At 40.7% G+C, this 25,852-nt stretch overlaps 1 protein-coding gene across 1 annotated transcript in view; it reads right to left on the bottom strand.

Annotated features, from left to right (window-relative positions):
• DERA (deoxyribose-phosphate aldolase) overlaps positions 1-25,852 on the bottom strand; it is a 116,778-nt gene that overhangs the window by 56,160 nt on the left and 34,766 nt on the right. Inside the window, exons 2-5 of the mRNA XM_006052373.4 lie at positions 23,343-23,440; positions 21,701-21,848; positions 19,733-19,828; positions 16,189-16,323 (exon numbers count right to left, since the gene is read on the bottom strand). Coding sequence (XP_006052435.4) covers positions 16,189-16,323; positions 19,733-19,828; positions 21,701-21,848; positions 23,343-23,440 — 477 coding nt within the window. The remainder of the gene's footprint in view (positions 1-16,188; positions 16,324-19,732; positions 19,829-21,700; positions 21,849-23,342; positions 23,441-25,852) is intronic.

Here is a 25,852-nt window from a genome sequence, read left to right as displayed (position 1 = left end):
CAAACCACTCAAGTTTTTGGTGTTTTATGTTTTTATGTTTGAGGGGGGATATGCGCCACGCCAGACAGCATGCAGGATCTTAGTTCCCCAACCAGGGATGGAACCCATGCCCCCTGCAGTGGAAGCATGGAATCCTAACCACTGGACCACCAGCCAAGTCCCCAAACCATGAAAGATAAAGATGGAACAAAACTTGTCTTCTCAATTTTAGAAAACCCAAACTTAACTTGCAGCGCCAAGGATTCTATTACAAGATGCATGGAAAAGAACAATGTTTGTTGCTCCCAAGAGGTACCCACAGTTTTTTTCAAGAAAAGGCGGAATATTTTTACAACTTCCTAACAGTCAGTAGTTGTGAGTATCAGAAATGACCCGAGATGCCACATTGCCCACCTTACCCTGCATGTCGCACCTAAACCATGAGAAAATCATATCACCCACACATCCAATACAACAACGTGCAAGACTAGGATAAACAGCAAAAGACGATGTGGAGTAACAATTTATATTCTTTTAATTCAGAGAGTGAATCTTGGATGGAATAACAGTTCTTGAAAATAGAAAGCTGTCCTCTAAGAACTAGTGACAAGGAAACCTCTTGAGCTAAAAATTCAAGAATGATAATCTGGAGTTAAGTTGTGATCTAATTAAGGATTTTTCTTCCTAGTACAATGAGCAATCTCAAGGGTCCAACAAATGTGGATTTAAAACTCAACTCCAACACTTTCTGTGTGACCTTAGGCAAGTTATTTCTCCCAGCCTCAGTTCTAGCCTTAAACTATCAATAATAATATTTATTTTGTAGGTTATTTGAGGATTAAAAGATAAGATATATACAGATAGATAGGTATACACACACAAAAGACTTTGTGCATCGCCTGGCTTATTGTAAGCATTCAAAAATTTTAATCATTAAGTTCAGAATTCTAGTAAAATGAATTTCCACTAAGTGTTGATAAAAGTCAAATCTTGGTTCATGGCCTGACCCAACTTTTTGTACTACACTGAAATTTTGTTATATGCATTAGTGCTTACACTCAGTGACCCATCAGATAAGGCATGAAAATATTTTGTTACAGCATTTGTGAAAGGGAACTTTGGCCTGTATAACAAAATTCTTAAAACATTGATCCTGAGCATATTTACAAGCAAAACCACCAGCCTTTTTCTAAAATATATTATCCTTTAATATCCACTGAAGTTCTTCACCTACCGTTAAAATTAACCAGAAAACCCAGATGTATTTTATGACTCAGTTATCAGCCACCTGGAATTCTTGCTTTTTAATCCATGAACCAAAAAATGGTCACTCTGATTTAACCAATATGCAACAAGTGCCTTCTAATTCTTTAATTGCCACTTCCTTAAATTATGTTACTGACCTGTTTCATCACCTAACAGGATCAAGGTTAACTGAAAAAGTATCTTACATCTTTAAAGATCAACACTGGAAAAGCTGTTATTTGTTTCTGTTACCATTCTGCCCATAGTCTACCAGGACAATTAAATCAGAAAGCATACCAAATCTGCTCTTTTTAAAATGCAGTGTGTGTGTGCTGTGCTAAGTTGCTTCAGTTGTGTCCAACTCTTTGAAACACTATGGACTGTAGCCCACCAGGCTCCTCTGTCCATGAGATTCTCCAGGCAAGAATACTGGAGTGGGCTGCCATGCCCTCCTCAGAGATCTTCCTAAGTCAGGGACTAAACCCGAGCCTCTTCTGTCTCCTGCATTGACAGGCAGATTCTTCACCACAAGCACCACCTGGGAAGCCCAAAGTGAGGTCTGGGCTCCATCAAAGGAATGCTTCTACATAATCCTTTGAATTTTACTGAGTGATGCAAAGATGAAGGACAGTTAGAGATTTTCATCAGTAATACAACATCAGCAATGGCAGTAGATCCAAGGGTCCAGAGTGGTCACCAGCCAGCATGGTACCCACGCTGGCCAGTGGCAGCAGCAACAGCACTGATCTTGTAACCAAACTCTTTCTGTGACACATCTGGCTTATTCTCTGCTTCCCAGTCTTCATGGTCCTGCTTGTGTTCCAAGCCTGCTTCTCAGCTTCCCACTGATTCAGTAACCTACCCCAGATCCTCCTAATAATAAATAATAAACCTCTTTTCAGCTTACCATGGGGCTTCCCTGGTGGCTCAGACAGGAAGGAATCTGCCTGCAATGTGGAAGACCCAGGTTCAATCCCTGTGTTGGGAAGATCCCCTGAAGATGGGCATGGCAACCCACTCCAGTATTCTTGCCTGGAGAATTCCATGGACAGAAGAGCCTGGCAAGGTGCAGTCCATGGGATCATCAGAATTGGTTTATTAGTCTTCAACCTATGACTCCAGTATAACACATCTACACTGGGAAGTATGGTATAATGGACAATAGTGTGGGTGCTCTGACTGCCTGGATTTATATGAGAAGACTGTGTGCAGCACCAAAGGATAGCCCCCGACTCGTCACAACTAGAGAAAGCCTATGTGCAACAACGAAGACCCAGTGCAGTCATAAATAAACAAATAAACAAAAAGCAGAGGACACTATGATCCACATTTCCTAAAGAACGTAAGCTACAACCTCTTTGGGGCACCAGAAGAGATGTCTAACTTATTACTGTTGTTCAGTCGCCCAGTTGTGTCCGACTCTTTGCGACCCCATAGACTGCAGCACGCCAGACTTCCCTGTTCTCACTATCTCCCGGAGCTTGCTCAAATTCATGTCCATTGAGTCGGTGATGCCATCCAACCATCTCATCCTCTGTCTCTCCCTTCACCTCTTGCCCTCAATCTTTCCTAACATCTCGGATAGATAGAGCTGTATGTATGTTTATAGGTGTGCATTGTATACATTTATGTATTTTGTAGATCTGTCCCCTGAGAAGGCATGGAAACAGCAGCAACCTTGTAGCAATGAGCACCCTGTAGCACCCAGATCTTGGTTTCTAAACACCAACCTTCAATGAAAACAAGCAAAGCTCCTTGGGAAAGTGGCTGATTCCAAGTCTGGGGCAGAGAAAGCTAAAAATAAGCCCGAAATATCTTTTAAATACATGTAAAGAAGGTCTTAAAGAATAACAAAAACATGTCAAAAGGGCACAGGAGCTAATTTGAAGCAGCTCCCATCTGCCAAATCTGGGACAATTTGAATACCAGAATAAATAATGATAGAAATGGATTATAACCAACTGGGAAAAAACGAAAAAACCAGGCATCTATGAGTTCTTGAAGAGAGGAAGAAAGGGAGGGAGAAGAAGGTAATGCTAACTAATGAGTATAAAAGAAATGATGGAATCAGAAAAAAATCACCATTTGCCAACTATCAGAGTATAACTGAAGAATTACCAACGAACACTTAAAACCACCGAGTAAAAGTTAGATGAAGAACAGGATATTAACCATATCTCCATTCATAGTCGATGTTAAATACTTACTAAAATACAAAATATTTATTAATTTTACAATGGAGAAACTTGACAGAAACCATCTTAGCCAAGTAAAAGTGTAACACCATCAATAATGGAACAGATCAACATTTCGGGACTCCTGAAAGCAGAGGACATTGAGAAGAACAGAGCAAAACCTCAGGGGTGGTCCTATCAAAAATACCTAATGTGAATCTAATCATGAAAAAACATTTAACACACCCAGACTGAGGTACGCTTTACAAAATAGACCTCAATTCTTCAAACACGAGAAAAGATTGAGGACTATTCCAGATTGAAGAAGCCTAAAGAGACATGTGGGCTTCCCAGGTGGCTCAGTGGTAAAGAATCTGCCTGCCAATGCAGAAGATGCAGGAGATTTAATGGTAACATTAATGACAATAATGTTAATTTCCTGATTTTGATGGTTTACTGTGGCTTCATATGAGTGTCCTTGTTTTTAGGAAATACACACTGAAGTACTTAATAGTAATGTATCAATAGGTCAGCAACTTAATCTCAAATAATTCAGAAAAAATATATCTATATCTATTTATCTCTCTCTGCATACACGTATAGAGAGACAGAGAGAGAAAGAGGGAAGGCAAAAATTTAAATGGGGTAGAATTTTATAACTGGGGAATCTGAGTGAAAAATAAATGGGAGTTTTGTGTGCTATTTTTGTAACCTTTCTGTAAGTTGTAAATTATTAAAAAATAAAAGTTAAAAAAGATACGTTTGCTATACTGTTGTAGTTTATTTAGCATCCAGGTAGTTTTCTCACAGGAGGGCTTTTGAAACTATCAACTATTCTACTGGTTTTTTTTTTTAATGTGTGATTATATATGGTACATATTATTTTGTAACCTGCTTTTCTTCCCTTTGGTATATCATAGACATCTTTCCAAATTAATAAATTCATGTCTGTAGAACAATTTTTAATGGCTGCATAATCTTCCATTGCATGGTCATAAACAATGTATTCAACCATCTATTATTGGATAGTCAAAGTTTCAGATTATTTGCTCTTATAAGCAATACTTCAGTAAACCCCTTTATGGTTAAGTCTCTGCATATATCATGACCTTGTTCTCTCAAGCATTTATTAATTTTTCTGCTCACATTCTCATAATGCACATTCACTGTTAAAAATTCAAACATTACAGAAACTGAAAATTCCCCATTTTAAAAAAAAAGAACAATTCTTGCATGTATCAGAAAAATAATAATTTGGAAAGCTATTATAAAAGATGACTGACAAATGAAAATGGAATTCAAACACCACGACTGCAAATTACTCAGACTAATGCAAAATTTAACAAAACACACACACCAGAGCAGTGGCTGGCAGAGTGATGTCACATTAAGAAACCTGATAATAAATGTTTTGACTTACAATGAGGTTTTCAGGAGTAGCAAAAGTGGGTGTACTAGAAACCCAAGATGGATTACACTGCAGATGCTTAATCAATACAACGGCACAACCAGCAGAGGCGTGGCCTCCTGTCTGTCCCCCCTTGTCCCTCCTACTTCTGCCACACTGAGGAGAAGACATGGAGGTCATAACCTGACCTTCTGCTTGTCCCTGCCAGCGGGAGAAGCAAGTGGGGCTGAGCCAGTGCAGCGGTCCATGGTAGGATTTAGATAATTCAGCCACTCTGGGAAAGGCTCGGATGCTGGCCCAAGGGGCCGGAGGAGGTCACGCTGCATTGGTTTTAAAGAGCATCCAAAACAAGGTGGCCGCTGGCTCCCTGTGCCAGCAGGAACTTGCATCTCAAGAATTCAACTTTTGTCCATCTAAAAGTCTCTTCTTCCTCTCCAGCTCCTACCTAAAAGGAAAACAGATTCTTCATCTTGAGGCTGCTGGCAACCTGTTAAGCTTTCTGGAAAAAGTACTACTGTAGACTTAGAAAAGGGCTAGCCAAATGGCTCAGTGGTAAAGAATCTGCCTGTCAATGCAGGAGACACAGGTTCGAACCCTGGGTCTGGAAAATCCCCTGGAAGAGGAAACTGCCATTTCTGCCAATACTGCAGTATTCTTGCCTGGGAAATCCCACGGACAGAGAAGCCTGGCAGGCTACAGCCCGTGGGGTTGCCAAGAATTGGACATGACTGAGAGACTGAGCACAAAAGCACATAGACACAGAAAACTGTTAGTAAAGCTTTCGTGTATAGAAATTATGATTGAAGTTAAGAACCCAAGTGTTTAAAGACTGTATCACCCATCTAAAAGCCATAAAGTAGATTTCCCTTTATATTTCATGCTATTCAAAGGCACTTAAAAATAATTGTTAACGAACATATCTAAGCAATTATTTTTTGAGTACCAGAAAGATGTTCAACACTGTGCAAGAGTGGCCTGAAAATCACTCTTAAGATAATTATATGTACAGTAAAACACTTAATATAAAATTACACAGCAACCTTCTAATCTAAGAAAGTCACAAAATGTTCAAGAACAGTTTTCATCCACTAAGGCAACTAATTAATCTTGAAAGACTAAAACAGAGATGAGATAAAACACTAGGTAGTAAAATAACAACCTACAAGAGATAAAACACACACATTTTTGCCAATAGTATTTGAAGTTTTGAAGAATCATAGCATAAAAACAAAAACCATAAAAGCATACAGCAGTCATAAGTATCTCCAGAGGGTTTCTGTTATAAACAACCCTCAAAACAGAAAGCCCAGGTTATAGATTATGTGATTCCTCCCCAAAAAAGTGTCTATAGATTTAGAGATTGCTTTTCTCATAAGATATTATGATTAACAGCTCTACAAAACAAAGAAAAACCCTAACTTCTTTTAGGAGATAGTCTTTCTACCACCCTTCTTTTGTAAAACTAAGCAAATAAGAAAAATAAATTGTACCATCCTAAAGCTCCTGAGAATCTTGAAGCATATACTCCACAAACCAAGTTTAGGAGAGCTGAAGAACCGAACAGGGTAGGGACTTCCCTGGTGGTCCAATGGTTAAGAATCTGCCTTGCAATGTAAGGAATGCGGGTATGATTCCTGGTTGGGGAACTAAGATTAAGATCCCACATGGCTTGGGGCAACTGAGTCCACATGCCATAACTAGACAGATTCTGTGCACCTCAACAAAGATCCCACATACTGCCACTAAGACAACGCAGCTGAATAAATAAACAAGTAAAAGAAAAAAATAATAAACAACTGCAAAAAAATGGAACTGAGCAGTGTATAAGGTATGTGAGGCTGTGGATACAGAAGACAAACGATAATCCCAGACGTGATTCTGAACACATAATGCTGGGAAAATATCCCAGACGCAGCCACCTTTGGAGTCACCAGGGAGCCCCTGGTGAGTCAGTAGGTAAGGAATCCACCTGCAATGCAGGAGACTGCCTGCAATACAGGAGATGCTGGTTCTATCCCTGGGCCAGGAAGATCCCCTGGAGAAGGAAATGGCAATCCCCTCCAATATTCATGCCTGGGGAATCCCATGGACAGAGGAGCCTGGCGGGCTATAGTCCATGGGGTCTCAAGAGTCGGATACGACTTAGTGGCTAAACCCCCACTACCTGCTCATGCTTCAGTGTGGAATGGGTTTCCAAAAACTACTTAACACCAGCTCTAGGTCCTGGAAGATGCTTGAATCTGATAGTCTTTCCATGTCACTGGTAATATATTAGGTAAATATATGCAGCAGAGAGTGGTCATAAAAAAGTTTTAAAAAATTGAAAACCTCTGTATATTTACAGAGCATGGGATGCATTTAATTTTCAAAACCTGCTCAATAAGATTTATGATGTGATGAACCTCTTCTGGTGAATTCTTTCTTCAAAGAACTGTTTAAGGAATGCAACTGAGGTGTCAACCTCAATATCATCATTAAAAAATACCATATTACAAGGACTTATCATGGGAATATTACACACAAACAAGGAACACCACCAAATACAAAATCACAGGCCATTATAGCTGGGAACACCCGTAGAAAACCCTTATGTGTTATCCCCTCACTAGTAACTTAATTTATTAGTTGATTTTTTGGCCACATTGCACAGCATGTGGGATCTTAGCTCCCCAACCAGGGATTGAACTAGCATCCCCTGTACTGGAAGCTTGGAAGCACAGTCTTAACCACTGGACCGCCAGGGAAGTCCCTGGTCACTTATTTAAATGGAGGGAGGCAGACAGAAGAGAAGTGCTCACTGACCAGGTGTAAATTAGCTAAATGATAAATACTAAAACCTACGTCTTTAGAATTCTTCTTCATCAACTCGATGCCTCTGCTATGTCGTTACTTCCCTTGGCAACATACTACCTTCCTCAGGAGGAGGGGGAGAGAGAGGAAACCACAGTGGGCATGGAGAGATTCATCTGGGCCAAGCAAGAGGATGAGCAATTTATGGACATCATCTAATTTAATCCCTATTACTAATATAACTCCGTGAAGCAGATGCCACTATGCCTGTTTTACAGAAAAGGAACAGAAGGTACAGAGAGGCTAAGTGATTTATCTAAGAGCAAACAGCTACTGACAATAGCACCAGGATTCCAACCAGGGTTTGTCTAATGCAAAGACCTTGCAAAGACCCTAAGATTTCCGGTCTCCTGGAGCAATCCCCCACCTTCTTGCTTGCGTGCATGCTAAGTCACTTCAGTTGTGTCCTACTCTTTACGATGCTATGAATCACTCCTCTGTCCATGGGAATCTCCAGGCAAGCATACTGAGTGGGTTGCCGTGCCCCCCTCCAGGGGATCTGCCCAAATCAGGGATCAAACCTCTTGTCTCTCATATCTCCTGCAATGGCAGGTGGCTTCTTTACCACTAGCGCCACCAGGGAAGCACCCCCACCCTTCTTACTCCCCAGTATATTTGTCCTGGGTACTTTCTGGGCCTGACTGTGACTCCAGTGATGGTTGGCTCATCTGGCTGCTGACCCCACCTCTCTCTGGGTCCAGCACAGGATAACTACTTTCTTCACCTAAGGCACAGTCTTCCCAGGGAGAGGAGAACTAGCCTCCCAAGAGCACAGAAGTAGATGTCTTTCTGGCTAAACTCAACAGAGTAACACTGTTCCTTAAGCCTCCTATTTACAGCCAACTGCAGAACCAGGCTCAATAAACAACAAATACATGGGAAATATGATTTGTATTAATTAATGAATATGCAAATTCAACAATGCTTCAATTATGCGGCACCTAATTCCCAAGTGGTACCAGTGGTAAAGAACCCGCCTGCCAATGCAGGAGATGCAAGAGATGCAGGAAGATCCCCTGGAGGAGGAAATGGCAACCCACTCCAGTATTCTTGCCTGGAGAATCCCATGGACAGAGGATCCTGCTGGGCTACAGTCCACAGGGTCGCAGAATCAGACACAACTGAGCACGCATGCCTAAACTATACAGAATCAAGAACTAGAAGCATGTTTAAAAAAAAAAAAAGAAGTTGCTCCAAGTTAGTGCTTCTCCTTAGGAATATATGGGATGGCTGGGCGGGGGGGGTGGGGGGGTGGAATGTGGAATCCAAATGATCTGGAGTGACTTTCAGTGTAGACCCTACTCCTCCCTAAATCCAGCTCCCAATTCTGACAGTACACATAACTGGGGGATGTCCTGGATTCTGTGAGGCAGGGAGCTGAGGCAAATAACATGAGAAGGTCTGAGAACCAGCAAGACATTCCACACCCTACACAGTCAGAACAACTGTTAGATGGTGTCCATTTCTCTGCCCAGATGGAAAGGAGTGAGGGAAGGACAGTGAAATGAGCTGACAGTAAAAAGCCTAACAGCAAAGGACCAGGCACAACAACAGTAGCAAAGATGTTTCAGTACAAAGATATATGAAGTCTAAAAAAAAAGCACAGCAGCCTGGACCATTAGCTATGGGGCAAGTCATCTCCCAGACTTCAGCCCCTGAGAGCATCACTGTGTTCCAGAATAATACACAGGCTGACCTCAGTAATACTTTGGTTCAGTTTCAAACCACCACAATAAACCAAGTAATGGAATAAAATGAGTCACGTGACATTTTTGGCTTCCCAGTGCATGCAAAGTTATGCTTATGCTATACTGTAGTGTATTAGGTATACAGTAGCATTATGTATAAAGGAAACAGTGTACATACCTTAAAGGAAAAAATACTTTACTGCTAAAAAATGCTAACCATCATCTGAGACTTCAGCAAGTCACAATCCTTGTGTAACAGTAACATCAAAGACTACTGGTCATAGATCACCATCATATAATAATAATAATGAAAAAGTTTGAAATAATGTAAGAATTTCCAAAATGTGACCCAGAGACATGAAGCGAACTAATGCTGTTGGGAAAACGGTGCCTAAAGACTTGTTCAACTCAAGGTTGCCCCAAACCTTCAGTTTGCAAAAATCTGTGAAGTGCAATAGAGCAAAGCCAAATCAAATGAGGTGCCTGTAATCACTGATACAACCGTTATGAATGACCTAGACAAAAATAAGCTGTATTTAATAGAACAAGTAAATAAAGTCAGGGAAATGAAAATATTTTTAATGGATTTCTAAAACGGCTGGATTCTCTGCTATGGTGAAGATTCACTGATTTTTTTAGGCTGTGCTGGGTCTTAGTCGCTACACTGGCTTTTATCTAGTCATGGCAAGCAGGGGCTACTCTCTAGTTGCAGTGGGAGGGCTTCCCACTGTGGTGGCTTCTCCTGTTGCGAAGCATGGATTCTAGGGCACACAGGCTCAGTAGTTACAGCTCCCGAGCTCTAGGGCACAGGCTCAGTAGCTATAGCCCATGGGCTTAGTTGCTCCATGGCATGGAATCTTCCCAGATCAGGGATCAAACCCATGTCGCCTGCATTGGCAGGTGGATTCTTTACCACTGAGCCACCAGGAAAGCCCAGATTCACTGACTTTGAATGTTTGCTTAAGTGAAACTAATCAATCAGTTCAGTTCAGTTGCTCAGTCGTGTCCAACTCTTTGTGACCCCATGAACCGCAGCACGCCAGGCCTCCCTGTCCATCACCAACTCCCGGACTCCACCCAAACCCATGTCCATTGTGTCGGTGATGCCATCCAACCATCTCATCCTCTGTCGTCCCCTTCTCCTCCTGCCCTCAATCTTTCCCAGCATCAGGGTCTTTTCAAACGAGTCAGCTCTTCGCATCAGGTGGCCCAAGTACTGGAGTTTCAGCTTCAACATCAGTCCTTCCAATGAATACCCAGGACTGATCTCCTTTAGGATGGACTGGTTGGATCTCCTTGCAGTCCAAGGGAAACTAATCAATGGAAAGCATCATTTCATGGGGAATAATTTTAGTGGGGAAATGGAATGCAGGTTCCCGAGTCAGACAGACTCAGGTCCCCCACCTTGGAGGTTTAGTCCTCAGCACAGGTAATGGCCGAAATCAGTGTGGACAGGAGGTTCCCAAAAAACAGTGTGCAAAGCCTGAGAAATTGAGTTTTCTGGGATAGAGCCCAAGGACCACAAACACTTCGGTGAAGACAGGGGAGGTGGAGGAGCTTGCAACAAGACACAGGAAGCATCAGAAATACGAAGGAAAACCTGAAGACAGTGGGATCACCAAAGCCGTGACAAGAGAGTGTTTCCAGGAAGAAACTGTCCCTTGTGTCAACTGTTTCTGGGCCACAAAACTAAATGACCAAAGAGTATCCCCAGGGACAGCAAAATAAGAGGCCACTGGTGTCTTGGGAAAAACAGATTCAAGGGAACAAGTAAACAAAACTCTTGTAAGAATTTCAGCCATGAAAGGGAGAACAGAAAGGGAGACTCAGCTGGGGATGAGCAGGAATGGAGCCTGTGGGCTTTTTTTTTTTTTTTTTTAATCATAAGAACTTTTGGATGTCTGCTAGGATGCTGATGAGAGGAGTGAGCTCTGAGAAGCAGCTGGGGAAGTGGACACAGGAGGAAGAAGAGGAGAAGGAAAAGGGGAACAGATTAGATGCAAGGACCTTGAGGAAGTTCCTGCTTAACAGATGTATTTTCTCTGAGAAGTAGTAAGAAGGTCATTTGACAAGACTTAAGGAGCCCCAAGGTGGTAGAGGGCTTCTCAGGTGGCACTAGAGGTAAAGAACCCACTGGCCAAGGCAGAAGATGTAAGAGACATGGGTTCGATTGCTGAGTTGGGAAGATCCCCTGGAGAAGGAAATGGCAACCTACTCCAGTAAGAATCCCATGGACAGATGAAGCCTGGTGGACTACAGTCCATAGAGTTGAACAGAGTTGGACACGACTAAAATGACTTAGCATGCATGCAAGGTGGGTAGAAAAGTTCAAAGTCTGAGGAAGTAGATTTTATTTAATTTTCTGACATGGGCCATTTGTTAAAGTCTTTATTGAATTAGCTGCAGTATTTCTTCTGTTTTATGTTTTGGTTTTTTGGCCATGATGCATGTGGGATCTTAACTCCCTGGCCAGGGATTGAACCCACACCCCCAGCATTGAAAGGTGAAGTCTTAACCACTGCACCACTGGGGAAGTCCTGAGGAAGTAGATTTTAAACGACCACCAAGGTGAATCCAAGCAGAGGAATTACAAGTCCTTCTCATATCTCCCTTCTGAGTTCATATCCTGAACTGTGAACCCCTGTGACCATGAGAAATGGTGAAGAGACACTCTGAATGGCCAGGTTTTAAAAACAGGATTCTTTCTCTTGGTTTTTAACCAGTGTCCTCCACACCTTAGTGCAAAGAGAAGAGGGACCTAGACTGGAATGTCTAACAGCCTCATAGACGCCTCTCCATTAGCAAATTCCAAGAAATCGATGATAGGCTCATATTTTAGAAAACAGCTAATATTAAAACATGACACTGAAAAACACAATATGTAATCAAACTTGGAACTGAAATTAAGACAACATATTGCAGTGAAAAAGGGCCAAGACGTTTGCAGGCTTCTAGTTAGAATTAAATTTCTAGCATTCAATGGTTCTTTTCAATTTGTTTGGGGTCAAGAGGTTATTAACACCACAGAAAGGGTTAATAGAAAAGTATGGTCTGGGACAAAGATATGTTATTATATTTTACATGAATATCTGTTATTGGGAAATTATCAGTTCTTAAAAACAACCATTCCTGCTTCATTAAGGGAAAGCCAATTACATCAAATCTCATCTCCTATTGTATTTGATTTTCCAATTAGTAGTATTCTAAAGACAGGAGCACAAGTTATAATACAATCTATACTTCTATGGCTATAATTACTTAATAAAAGATAAAGAGCATACTTTTTTTTATCCAACTAAATGACACAGAGTGTATTTCTAAATTTGCGCTAGTAGTTTTGCAGGAGATGTAAGAGACGTGGGTTCAGTCCTTGGGTCAGCAAGATCCCCTAGAGGAGGAAATGGCAACCCACTCTAGGAATCCCATGGAGAGAGGAGCCTGGGGGGCTATAGTCTACAGGGCTGCAAAGAGTCAGAGATGACTGAAGCAACTTAGCACATAAAGCTTACTCATTTTTTTCCCACTCTAGCTTTAAATCTGAACTGAAATCTATTACAAGAAGTAGACAAGCAGAATTAATATATAGGGACGAGGGACATCTACTTAAAATAAGCCATTTAAGGATGGTTGTAAATGCCCAAGGCACACATGACCCATAAGACAAGGAACAAAAATCGAAAGCACAAAAAGATATTTGTGCACTGTCAAGAATTGAAACCTGGACTTCCCTGGTGGTCCAGTGGTTAAGAATTTGCCTGACAATGCAGAGGACATGGGTTCGATCCCTGGTCCAGGAAGATCCTACATGACTCAGGGCAATTAAGCCACTGCAGTGAGAAGCCCATGACTGCAATGAAGAGTAGCCCCTGCTCGCTGCACTAGGGAAAAGCCCACAAAAAAGCAACAATTACCCAGCAGAGCCAAAAACAGACAAACACATAAATAACAAAAATCTGAAAAAAAAAATATTGAAACCTGGTAAGGATTTAAAAATGTTGGTGGGTACAGATAGGAGTATCAGATAATGGGAACGACCTGACCTTTTTTCCTAGACCCTTCAGAAGTGCTGTGGGCTTCCGCCTGCAATGCGGGAGAACTGGGTTTGATCCCTGGATTGGAAAGATCCCCTGGAGAAGAGAAAGGCTACCCACTCCAGTATTCTGGCCTAGAGAATTCCATGACTGTATAGTCCATGGGGTCGCAGAGTCAGACACAACTGAGTGACCTTCACTTTCACTCAGAACTGCTATACTAGTGACTGGATTCTCCTGGAATACAGTGATGCTCCCCAGAGGCTACGGAAATCTCTAAGACAACCTGCCTCATAGCTCATGGTCCAGATTGCTGTGCCTTTTGACTTCATAAATATTCTTATTTAAATGTTGCTATTGTTGCTTTGCCCCAACTTTTTAAAAATTAATCTATTTATTTTGGCTGGGTCTTCATTGCAACACGAGGACTTCTCCGGTTGCAATGCACTGGATTCTGTAGTTGTGGCGTGAGGACTCTAGAGTGCATGGCCTTAGTAGCTGTGGTGCAATTGCTTAGTTACGGCCTGTGGGATCTAGTTCCCTGACCAGGGATCAAACTCGGGCCACCTGCATTGGGAATTCAGAGTCTTAGCCACTGGACCACCAGGGAAGTCCCCTTTTGCTGTCAAGTTTTTTAAGATCACATCCTATTTAGCTCATGTGGCACAGTCTCTTTCGGAACCAGAAATTTCCCTCACTCCTTTCCACTGAGGCACAGAAATGTGCACCATCCAACGTATAAAGAATGAATGGAAACATAGCGAATGTTCCAAGCCAACATTTTCCAGCTTCACTTGCAGTCAAGCCTGACCACAGAACTCGATTCGGGGCCATGAGGTGTAAGCAAAGATGGTGTGTGAGAGACAGGACAAGTCCCTATTTCCTGTCATCTGGGAGACAAGCGTAAGGGCTGGAACTTCAAAAGCCATTGTAAACAATGGAGTGGTCTTGAAGCTGAGATCAGATGCTATGATCTTTGGAAGCCGAAGGTAAAAGAAGCTCAGGTCTCTGAGAACTCTGAGGGACTGCCACAATACTCCTGAAATACCTAGGCCTAGACTTTACATGAGGAGGCTTCCAAGTGGCTCAGTGGTAAAGAATCTGCCTGGCAATGCAGGAGATGCAGGAGACACGGGTTCGATCATGGGGTCAGGAAGATCCCCTGGAGAGGGCATGGCAACCCACTCCAGTATTTTTGCCTGGAGAATCCCACAGACAGAGGAGCCTGGTGGGCTACAGTCCATGAGGTCACAAAAGAGGCAGACAGGACTAAGTGACTATGCATGAACATAGACATTACATGACAGAGTAAATCCTTGAGCATTTAAACCACTGACTGAATCTTTGTTGCTGCCTAACCAAAAGCAATTTTTAGTGAATAAACAATGGAATTAGAATTTACAGAAGATGAGCTAGATGGATCTATGGATAGAGTCTAGAGATACCTATGAGATATTGGCAAGTGCAATTGTTAGGTTAAGGGAAAATACATTAAACATGATCCTATTTTTAATTCTAACTTTTTCACTTTTAAAAAAATATTTATTTTAAACTTTACAAAATAGTAGGCGTTGCATGTGTGTCTATGAAGGGGAAATGGCTTGGAAAGTTGTGCGTTGCAGTGTTATCAAGGGTTATTTGTAGGGGAGGAGATTAAATAGAACACCAACTTCCTTTATTACTGGTTAATTAACAGTGGGAATTAATTTTAATTAATTAATTACAAATTACCCTTTGTAATTAGAATAAAATATGCCATTTATTTGATAGCTACATAGCTAAAGAGACAATACATTATTCTGGTTTTATCCTATGATTTCATTAAAAATTTTCAATTAAGCTACATATTACAATGATTTTTTTTAAAAAATACAGAATTGTACTTATTTTAGCTATCAACAATCCCTGTGGAGAAGGAAATGGCAACCCCCACTCCAGTAGTCTTGTCTGGAAAAACCTGGCGGGCTACAGTCCATGGGGTCAGAAAAGTTGACATGATTGAGCACATCCTACCTCCTTTGATTAAGTAATTATCAATGTTATTAGTTCAGCTTCAGCTATTTTAACATATACACTGCAATAATATAACATGTTAATGATACGGGAAACTGTATGCAGTGGTGTGTGCACAGGAGGTATATGGGAACTGCATACTTTCTGCTCAATTTTCCTGTAACTTAAAACCGCTCTAAAAAATAGTCTATTAACTTAAAAAAAAAAAACTTTAAGTATATAAAATATATTTAACATAGAAGTAAAATCAATCTCTTAAAAAAGAAACAACTTGTTACTGGACTGGGCAATGTCTTATTGTAACTGACTTGATAGTAAATCACAAATCTTGAAGGTGAATACAGAACAAAATCCAAAGGAGCTATGTTCAAGAACAGGAGTAAAATTAGACTTCATAAACTAATCAATAAACCCACATCCTCAAAATCCACAAAGATTAACATAAAAAAGGGAAGCTTCCTCCAGCATATTAAAATAAACTCTGCATAAAATACTTGCCTGGGGTGATTTTTGTACTGAGTAACAAAACAGCAGAGAATAGAGCAAAAGTTAATAATTCACTGCTTGGGAATAACTGATTCCTTAAAAGGGATATAAAAAGTTCATGCAGGTGGGCATCTGCCCAGAGTCAAGCAACAAGGATGGGCAGTCTTAGTCGTGTTTTCTCCTCCACTCACCCTTTGATCTAGCGACTTGTGATCTAGAACAGTGACTTCCAAACCACGCTGCCTCTTTTCAGGTCCTTGCCATCTGGCTGACCAGGGAAGGACTGAGTCCCTTGGGTAAGCACGTGCCCTTACCTTTCCACTGGCCTGTCAGCACCAAGGTCCTATTAATCACCACATCGATTTCCGTAGCTCCATCTTCCACGGCCAATCTGATCTCTTCTAATCGTGTTTTCAAATGAGTCTGTCCAGCTGGAAAGCCAGTGGCCACTAGCAGAGAAAGAAGGAAGGAAGAGAGGGAGGGAGACAAATTTCAGTTGGTCAGTATCTCAACAAAGAATTTCAGACTAGAAAAAATCAGTGTTCAGACCAAAGTATAAATGACACTTTAGAACTTCATGCATACCTTGCAAAGTGAACTGTGAAGAAACTGAATGCAATCTTATATAGCACTGACATTAGGATAAATACTAGTAGTATATCTTTTGGAAGATCTGAAATTAAGCTGCTGGCAGAGATGCTAACGGGGGAGCTCTAGGAAAACAGTGATTAAGAAGATATATCATCATCACAGTGATACTCATAAAGTAGTAGCAGTAGCCTTGTGGATGGACACTAGTTAATCCTGGATCCTACTCTTGACCAAGTTGGCTATCACCGTTATGACTTATTCATTCATATTTATAGCTGTTGTAACCAAATGGAAATACACATTCCATCCACTGCCCATCTTCAAATGAACAGTCAAGCAGATGAGAATAAAGGGGAGACACTGCATGATGGAAAAGCACCTAATTAGTCCACAAAACTGGAGCAGCTGTGAGTCAGGAAGAACTTGCCCCAAGTATGAAAGTGAAAGTCACTCCATTGTGTCCAACTCTTTACGACACCATGACTATACAGTCCATGGAATTCTCCAGGCCAGAATACTGGAGTGGGTAGCCTTTCCCTTTCCCAGGGGATCTTCCCAACCCAGAGATCGAACCCAGGTCTCCCATATTGAACAGAAGGAAAAATAAAAACACAATGACACTTTTGGAAAAAGTATTAACATTTTTAACATGCTCATCACTGACTTCATTCTTGTGTCTAAAGGTAACCTTTCATGTTTCCTTGATGTTATTAAATTCCTTGGGTCTGCTACCTTAGAGGAAAGTATGTTTCCCTGTTGTGTAAAGGAAAAGCTGAACTGATTGAGCCTAATGAAAAATATTAAAAAGCAGAGGTATTACCTTGCTGACAAAGGTTCATCTAGTCAAAGCTATGGTTTTTCCAGTAGTCATGTATGGATGTGAGAGGTGAACTATAAAGAAAGCTGAGCATTTAAGAATTGATGCTTTTGAACTCTGGTATTGGAGAGGACTTTTGAGAGTCCCTTGGACTGCAAGGAGATCCAACCAGTCCATCCTAAAGGAAATCAGTCCTGAATATTCAGTGGAAGGACTGATGCTGAAGCTGAAACTCCAATACTCTGGCCACCTGATGTGAAGAGCTAACTCATTGGAAAAGACCCTGATGCTGGGAAAGATTGAAGGTAGGAGGAAAAGGGAATGACAGAAGATGAGATGGTTGGATGGCATCACCGACTCGAAGGACGTGAGTTTGAGCAAGCACCGTGAGTTGGTGATGACAGGGAAGCCTGGCGTGCTGCAGTCCATGGGGTAGCAAAGAGTCAGACACAACTGAGCAACTGAACTGAACTGAATGAAAAATGAAGGCTGATTAAGGTGAAGCTGCCAAATACTTCAGGAATCTTCACGAATAAGCTATATTAATATATAAATACTGTATACTTTGTTTCTCTTGATGTATCTCTAACAAAATAAATTAATGATCTTCTCAGCTTCCTTCTTTAAACCACTAGGATATCCCTCTAACATCTTTTAAAAGGAGAATCTAATTTAATATCTATCTATCCATTTGTAAACACACACATACAGGGAAGCGTTCAGGAGGACTTTTCCCTCCCTCATGCCTTGTTCTCCTACTGCATCTTTCTTTAAGTCACTAACTCTTGAACATACCCTCTTTTATTGTTCAGGTTTGGGGGTGGCTCTTGTCATCTCCCACAGGGACTATGATCAGTCTGACTCCATTTCAATCCCCTTTAATTTATCCACTACCATCACCTAACTTATTACATTATGAAGTAGATCATGACATTCTCTACTTAACATCTCTTGGTATCTTCCCCATCAACAAAATAAAACCCAAATACCACAGCCTGGTAAGGTTTCCCCATGGGGTCTGGCCCCCATCTACCTCTCCAGCTTCAACTCCCCAGCTCTCCCTTTGTCCTACCTTAGGAAGCAACAGCTGCAAACCTGCAAATTCAGTTCCCTGAATGCACTTCTGCACCTTTATACATGCCAGCTCCTCTGCTGGAAATGCCACTCCTTAGCTTGTATGGCTGCTAAGTCGCTTCAGTCGTGTCTGACTCTTTGTGACCCTATGGACCATAGCCCGCCAGGCTTCTCTGTTCATTGGATTCTCTTAGCAAGAATGCTGGAGTGGGTTGCCATGCCCTCCTCCAGGGGATCTTCCTGACCCAGGGATCGAACCAGCTTCTCTTGCATCTCTTGCATTGGCAGGCGGGTTCTTTACCACTAGCACCACCTGGGAAACCCACTTCCTAGCTTATCCATTCTCTAAACTCTTCCTTATCCTTAAGACCCGATGCAGTTACATCTCTTTGAAGCAGCCCCTTACCCTCTGAGTGTCACCATCTTCTGCAGAATAAATCACTCTGCATTCAGAGTTACAACTGTATCTTCTGCATAGTTTTATTATTATATTTTACAAAAAAATAATATGTCCTACATTATGATTTTTTTTTTTTAACTTGGCGATTCCTCCTTAACAACTGAATTTCCTTTAAGGTCAAACCTGCATCTCCTGCACTGGCAGGCTGATGCTTTTACCACTGAGTCACTGGGAAAGCCCATGGCTCTGTAGTCTTAGGAATTAATATCATGTCTGCTACTCAACAGGCAATTGACAAATATGAAAAGAATGAATAAATACAATCAATTAAATAGACAAGACTGGTTAAAACTATACTATAAAACTATGTGGGATTTCCCAAGTGGCTCAGTAGGTAAAGAATCTGCCTGCCAATGGAGAAGATGCAGGAGAGGCAGGTTAGATCCCTGGGTCGGGAAGATCCCCTAGAGAAGGAAAAGGCAACCCACGCCAGTATTTTTGCCTGGAAAATCCCATGGACAGAGTGCCTGGTGGTTACAGTCCATGGGGTCGCAAAGAGCTGGAAATGAGTGAGCACAGTACGGCAGCATAAAATCATATAGATAGGGACTTCCCTGGTGGTCCAGTGGTTAAGAATCCGCCTTGCAACGCAGAGGACATGAGTCTGTCTCTGGTGTAGGAACTAAGACCCCACAGGCCTCAGGCAACTGAACCCATGCACCGCAACTACTGAGCCCACACGCCACAACTACTGAAACCCACACACCTAGAGCCTGTGCTCTGCAACAAGAGAAGCCCCTGCAGTGAGAAGCCTGCACACCGCAACTAAGAGTAGCGCCCGCTCACGGCCAACTAGAGTAAGTTAAAGTTCAGTCAAAAATAAATAAAATGAAATAACTATATAGATAATACCTCAAGGTGTCTGAGTTGAAGGGAAACATACTGAAAAAACGACAACAGAAACCACAGACCTTACCTGATGCCACTGGGATGTCACAGCCTGCAGCCTTTAGAGCTCTCACTGCATCACACACGCGGGCAGGATAAACACAAACGGCAGCTGTAGTGATGCCTGTGGAGAAAGGAGGCATAACGGCCTACTTCATGTGCAGTTCAAGTCACGCAATATGCTTTTAATTATTATTTATACTTCAACATTGGCAGAAATCAAAATCAGAGAAGAAATAATCCTCCTACGACACTGCAACAAATTAAAAGGCTTTTACTTTCCACATTCCCTTCTAGTTCTTGACAACATGGATCATTTCCTCATCCTTAGAGAATAAAATATTTTTAATACAGTGTTCCTGGAGGTTAATATAGTACCATTTGTTGAAAAAATATCCTAAATGGTAAACTTAGTGGCTTTGACTCAATGAAAATGCTTTATTTCATGTAGATAACAAAATCTAAGTTTTTACAGGGTTCACACAGGACCCTAGATGAAGAAAAACAGAAGTGAACCTTGCAAGATAGTACAGGCAGACCTTGGAGATAGTGCAGGTACAGTTTCAGAGCACCGAAATAAAGCAAGTATCGCAAAAAAATGAGTGACAGGAATTTTTTGGTTTCCTGGTGCATATAAAAGTTACAGTTACCCTATACTGTAGCCAATATTAAGTGTGCAATAGCATTATCTTTAAAAAGTACATACTTAATTTAAAATTAAGTATGTACTTTTTAAAAACATAATGCCAAATAATTACAATGGTAATCTCAAAGATCACTGATCACAGATGACCATAAAGAGTATTACAATAACGAAAACGTGTGCGTTACTGAGACAATTATCAAAATGTGACACAGACAAGAAGTCAGCGAATGCTGTTGGAAAAGCAATGCCAACAGACTTGCACAATGCAGGGTTGCCACAAACCTTCAACATGTAAAACACAGTGTCTGCCAAGGGCAATAAAACAAGGTATGCCTGCACTGCAAAATGACACGTCACTAATCCTAGTCTCTCTTTTGCAGAAAATAATAAAATCTGGATCTGGAGCCCTCAGTTTGAGGAATAAGCTCTTAAATTAAAAAATCAAAGAGACACTATAAAACGATAGCATAAGACTCATATAAAGCTGCTGCTTTGAAGTGTTACAAATGGTAGGTGTTTCATCGTCAGCGTAAACGAAACATACTAAATACTTTCTAAATCCTATGCAGCTGTTTAGATCTATAAGTCATCTATTAACACAAACTATTTGTGAAAAAATACCTGCATTGGGTCAATGCAGCATTACTTGCATTCATTAGAGACAGGCACCTAGGAACCACGAAAGATCCCTTCATGGTTTAGATCTGGCTCCTAAAACTAGCCCATTGACGAACGAGGCACACTGTCCTCTCACCCTCCAGGTCTCAGTTTTCACATTTAGAAACAAGGGCATTCACTCTCAAAGTCTCCTCCATTTCTAAAATGTTGAGGTTCTAAACTTATGGCAACTTAAGAAAGTCCTTTCTTTCATGTACATGAAGAGAGTGAATATAACATTTTTTTCAAAAGATCTAACCCAGTATACAAGCCGGCAATATTTCCCATTTGTATTTTATTCTCAAAAGCATTTCATTTACTCACAGAAAATACTTTATGTATGAGATGTGATTATTAAGTAATGAGACTGGCTTTTTCACACATGGCTAGGGAATCAGAATCATAGTATTTAAGTCACTAGACAGAAAATTTCCAAAACTGAAGAACTGGAACAAAAAAATAAACTCAATACTTGCAACTTTAATCCATGATGGGCAAGAAATGACCTAAAAATGAGACTCAGATTCTCTCTCTGCTGTTTTTCAGAGAAGAATCTCAATTATTACTCTGCATACACAATTCTATCACAGATTTTATTGTTACTATCATTTCAGCATCCAAATCTTAAGTCTTCTTAGATTCAGTGATTGCTACTGTAAAAAAGGTAAACACCAGACAGACTGTACACATTACCTTTATCATGCATATTTAAAGCTTTTAAGAGGTCTTCCCGGATTGGATACTTGGCTTTATAACACAGCCTTTGAATGTTGGAAGCTGTATCATCACCTGAAAGTGTAGTAAGATCTATACAGGTAACAGCCTTCAGGAGCCATGCAGCCTGGTTTGAAGAAAAGTAAAAACAAGGCTTAAAAAAAATAATTAATCTCCAATACAGTTAGTTAGTAGAAAACCATTAGGTACATAAGGGTGCTAAAATCTCATGTCTAGGGACTTCCCTGGTAGTCTGGTGGTTAAAACTTCACCATCTAAGGGAAGAAGGGGTTCTAGTTCTAGTTCAATCCCTGATTGGAGAGCTAAGATCCCATATGCCTTGGGGTCAAAAAACCAAAGCATTAAAAAAAAAGCAACACTGTAACAAGGTCAAAAAAGACCAAAAGGAAAAAAAAAAAAAAGGTCCACATCAAAAAAATTTTTAAAACAAACTGCTTTAAATAAAATAAAATCTCCCGTCTATGCTGTTCTGAGGCATACATTCTGATGTGTTCAAGCTTAACCAAAAAGATGAATGTTACACAGAGAAAAATAAAAGGGGAAAAAATTGCTTATAAATCTTTTTTCTTCCGCAGATCCCCCAAATGGAAATTCCTAATAGATCAAGTCTCCCCACGTGTGACTTTTGCATCTCAACACAAGGAGACTCAGAGGTAGGTTGCCATTTCCTTCTCCAGAGGATCTTCCTGACTCAGGGATGGAACCCACGTCTCTTGCATGTCCTGCATTGGTAGGCAGGTTCTTTACCATTGAGCGACCTGGGAAGGTTCTACCCTGATAAGGGAGAACTCGGGAACAAAAGTTTCCATCTTGTATTAGACCTCCAGCCCTGGGATCTGGAATGAGACATGATAAAGAGTCTCTACTTTCTTTTTTTTTTCTTCCCAGTTTAATCCAATTTCAATTTTAAAACAATATTATTCATATTTCACAACTCATTCAAATAAATTCCTTTTATCTTTTCAATCAGATTATTTCTAAGGATGAGCAAAAGGCAACCTGTCACCCTAAAGGATTCAATCACAATATTTTGCCTCAATTGTGGAATGAACTCTGAATTCCTTTCAGTCCTGAGATGCATAGCATGTCTTTGGTTAGGACATACTGAAGAATATGCTGACCACCAGTACTCTACAAAACACCATTTTTCAAATTTTGAAAGATAATTTGGGAAAATTAATTGTACATAAACATGATGATCAAAGAAGATCAATTCTCACAACCTCAGGGCCTCCAACAATGGACCCACCAGGTTTAGGTGCTACGGTTTTAAAATTAAAATAGAAGACAACCAAAGGTGTGTCTAAGAAACTGAATAAGTATGTTGAGAAAATATGCCATTTAATTCACTCATGAATAAAAATGCCTCAAATTCATTTGCAGCTTTGCCACTCAAGAATGATAAGATTTTAACCTGTTTGGATAAACATGTTATCTTTCTCCAACCCATCTTCATCATATATGAATTATTAAAATAAGTCATGGACAGCTGCAACCTTTTAAGTTGAGATGCAGCTTGAGTGAAATTCAGTCTTGTGGCCTCCAGGGAAGAGATCAGGCCTGTAAAGCAAGGGAAAGAGTTTTTAAGAAAAGCCCTTACCTGCCACTCCTTTTTCACAGGTCTACGAGCCTGGATTTGTTCTGCACGTCTTAGCACTGCTGGTTTATTCACTTGTATTTTGGAGATCCAGCTAAGATCTAGAAGCAAAAAGAACAACAATTTAAAACTTGAAGATTTTATTAAATACATTCACTTGTTTTTTACACAGTCCTCAAAAGGAAAGACTTATCAGTATCAAAACTTTTATTTACTGTTTAATTTTTTAATTTTATTTTTATTTATTTATTTATTTTTTATTATTTTGGCTGCATCTCATAGCATGTGGGATCTTGGATCCCGGACCAGGGATCGAACCCACATCCCCTGCATTGGAAGCATAGTCTTAATCATTGGACCACCAGGGAAGCCCAAAGCTTTTTTTAAAAGTTATATTTCTTTTCTGCTCAACTATAAATAACTTTCTTGAAGGAAGCCCAGCCATGAAAAGTCCTACTCTGTGCAAAATCAAATACATTTGGAACTAGGAGAACCTGTACTGATTCATTACACAGATATGCCTAATGGTGGAGGAAAACGTTCTGTTATTCATGTCACAGGCTTCATTTCTGCCAGCAGAGAGTTATTTGGGAGTGCCCAGTCCAGGAGAATGAATGATTAATAAACACATAAATGAATTAACACTGGGGCTTAAAGGAATCCTTGATCAATATCCCCTCACTGATAAGATTAATATCTATTAGATGCTGATAGGATACCCCCATTCTTTCCTCAAAGGAGAATTTCTTAAAGTGTATTAGAAATTAGAGCATTAAAATTAAAAAAAGTCAGAAGAGGGAAAAGAAAAAACAAGCTGCTCAAAATTCTGGGAGAGGGACTTCCTGATGGTCCAGTAGTTAAGACTCCATGCTCCCCGTGCAGAGGGTTAGGAGTTTGATCCCTGGTCAGGGAACTAGATCCTGAAGCCGCAACTAAGACCCGGCACAGCCAAAAACAAAAACAACAACAAAATTCCGGGACACATCTCTGTTGCTTGTTTTGAAATGCTCTCTCCCATCTGTAGGGCTTCCCTGGAGGTAAAAAATCTGCCTGCCAATGCAGGAGACAGGAAACGAGCACTCGATCCCTGGGTCGGAAAGATCTCCTACAGGAGGAAATGGCAACCCACTCTAGTATTCTGGCCTGGAGAAATCCCATGGACAGAGGAGCCTGAAGGGCTACAGTCCATGGGGTTACAAACAGACTCGACTCAGCAACTGAGCACACACACAGCTTGACAAATAAAATCTGCATATATTTAAGGTGTATGTTTTGATAAACATATACACTGTGAAAGAATCACCACAGTCAAGCTAATGAATATTACCTATTACTTCACACATTTCCCATATTCTTTTTCCTTTTCATGTATGCTGAGAACATTTAAGATCTACTCTCATAGCACATTTCAAGTATACAACACAGCACTGTTAACTATCTATAGTCACTCTGCGGGACAAAAGATACAAGATCTTCAGGAATTCCCCATCTTGTGTAACAAAACTTTGTACCCCAGCTGCTTCTCATTAAAGGACTTTTGGATCTCTACGAGAGAAGTTGGGACTGCAACATGAATACAATACCTGAGGACATTCCCCTAAAAACTAATTTTTACTACAATTTCCCACCACAGATCAGAACCCACGAGGCTGGCTCTCACACATCTCAGACACCACTCGCTAGATGTCCTTGCAAACCATCTCTGGGAGAATATAATAGAATCACTTCTCTCACAGTATCAGCCTCCACTGCTAAAAATATCTTTAGTGGTCATAAAATCAGCCAGCCCCACAGTTAATCCAGCCACGGAATTTGCCTCTGTGACCTCCCATGATAATGAATTATGTAAGTGACTATCCCATTTTATTAGCATTTAATTTGCTACTCTCTAATTTCATCAGATAACCCTTGTTCTCCTATTATGGGGTCTGGGGAAAAGAAAGGACTGATTGGCCTTTGTTATGTCCTTCATAATTTTTAATATTTTATTCGAGTACCCTTTAGCATCTCCTTTCTTGGAGAAGTGATTCTAAGGCACACAATCTCATCAGGACCATAGAAGTTTCTCTTAGGGGGCCAGGAGGGGCTTCAAGCACATGTGTCTTTGGGGAGAGTAGTCGTAAAGCCATAATTGGAAGGCGATAACTCCTTTCAGAAAACTCTTACATGGAGAAAATCCCAGTGCTCCTCTTAGTATGCCATTTCAGGGGCTTTCAGGCCCTTCTTTCAATTATAAATTTGTTCTTAAACACTCTTTTCACTTTTTTTTTAATCATTATTGTCTTTCTTTCTTAAGTCTCCGTGGAGACAGACATCATTTTCCCTGAAAATTGACACTTCACCTTTCCATCACTTCCTGTTATGTTCATGGCTGTTCCTGTACTTCTTCTCAATATTCCTAAAAAGTGTAATACCAAATGATAACTCCACAAAAGGAGGTTTATATTGTATTTTGATTTTATCTTTGCTCCTAATGGAGAAAAATACATGGTGATACTTCATTAGACTTTCTC

This window comes from Bubalus bubalis, chromosome 4, assembly GCF_019923935.1.
Source record: "Bubalus bubalis isolate 160015118507 breed Murrah chromosome 4, NDDB_SH_1, whole genome shotgun sequence".
In the NCBI taxonomy this organism is placed as follows: domain Eukaryota; kingdom Metazoa; phylum Chordata; class Mammalia; order Artiodactyla; family Bovidae; genus Bubalus; species Bubalus bubalis.
The sequence above is the reverse complement of the archived record's forward strand: the minus strand, read 5'-3'. Positions and strand labels throughout refer to the sequence as shown.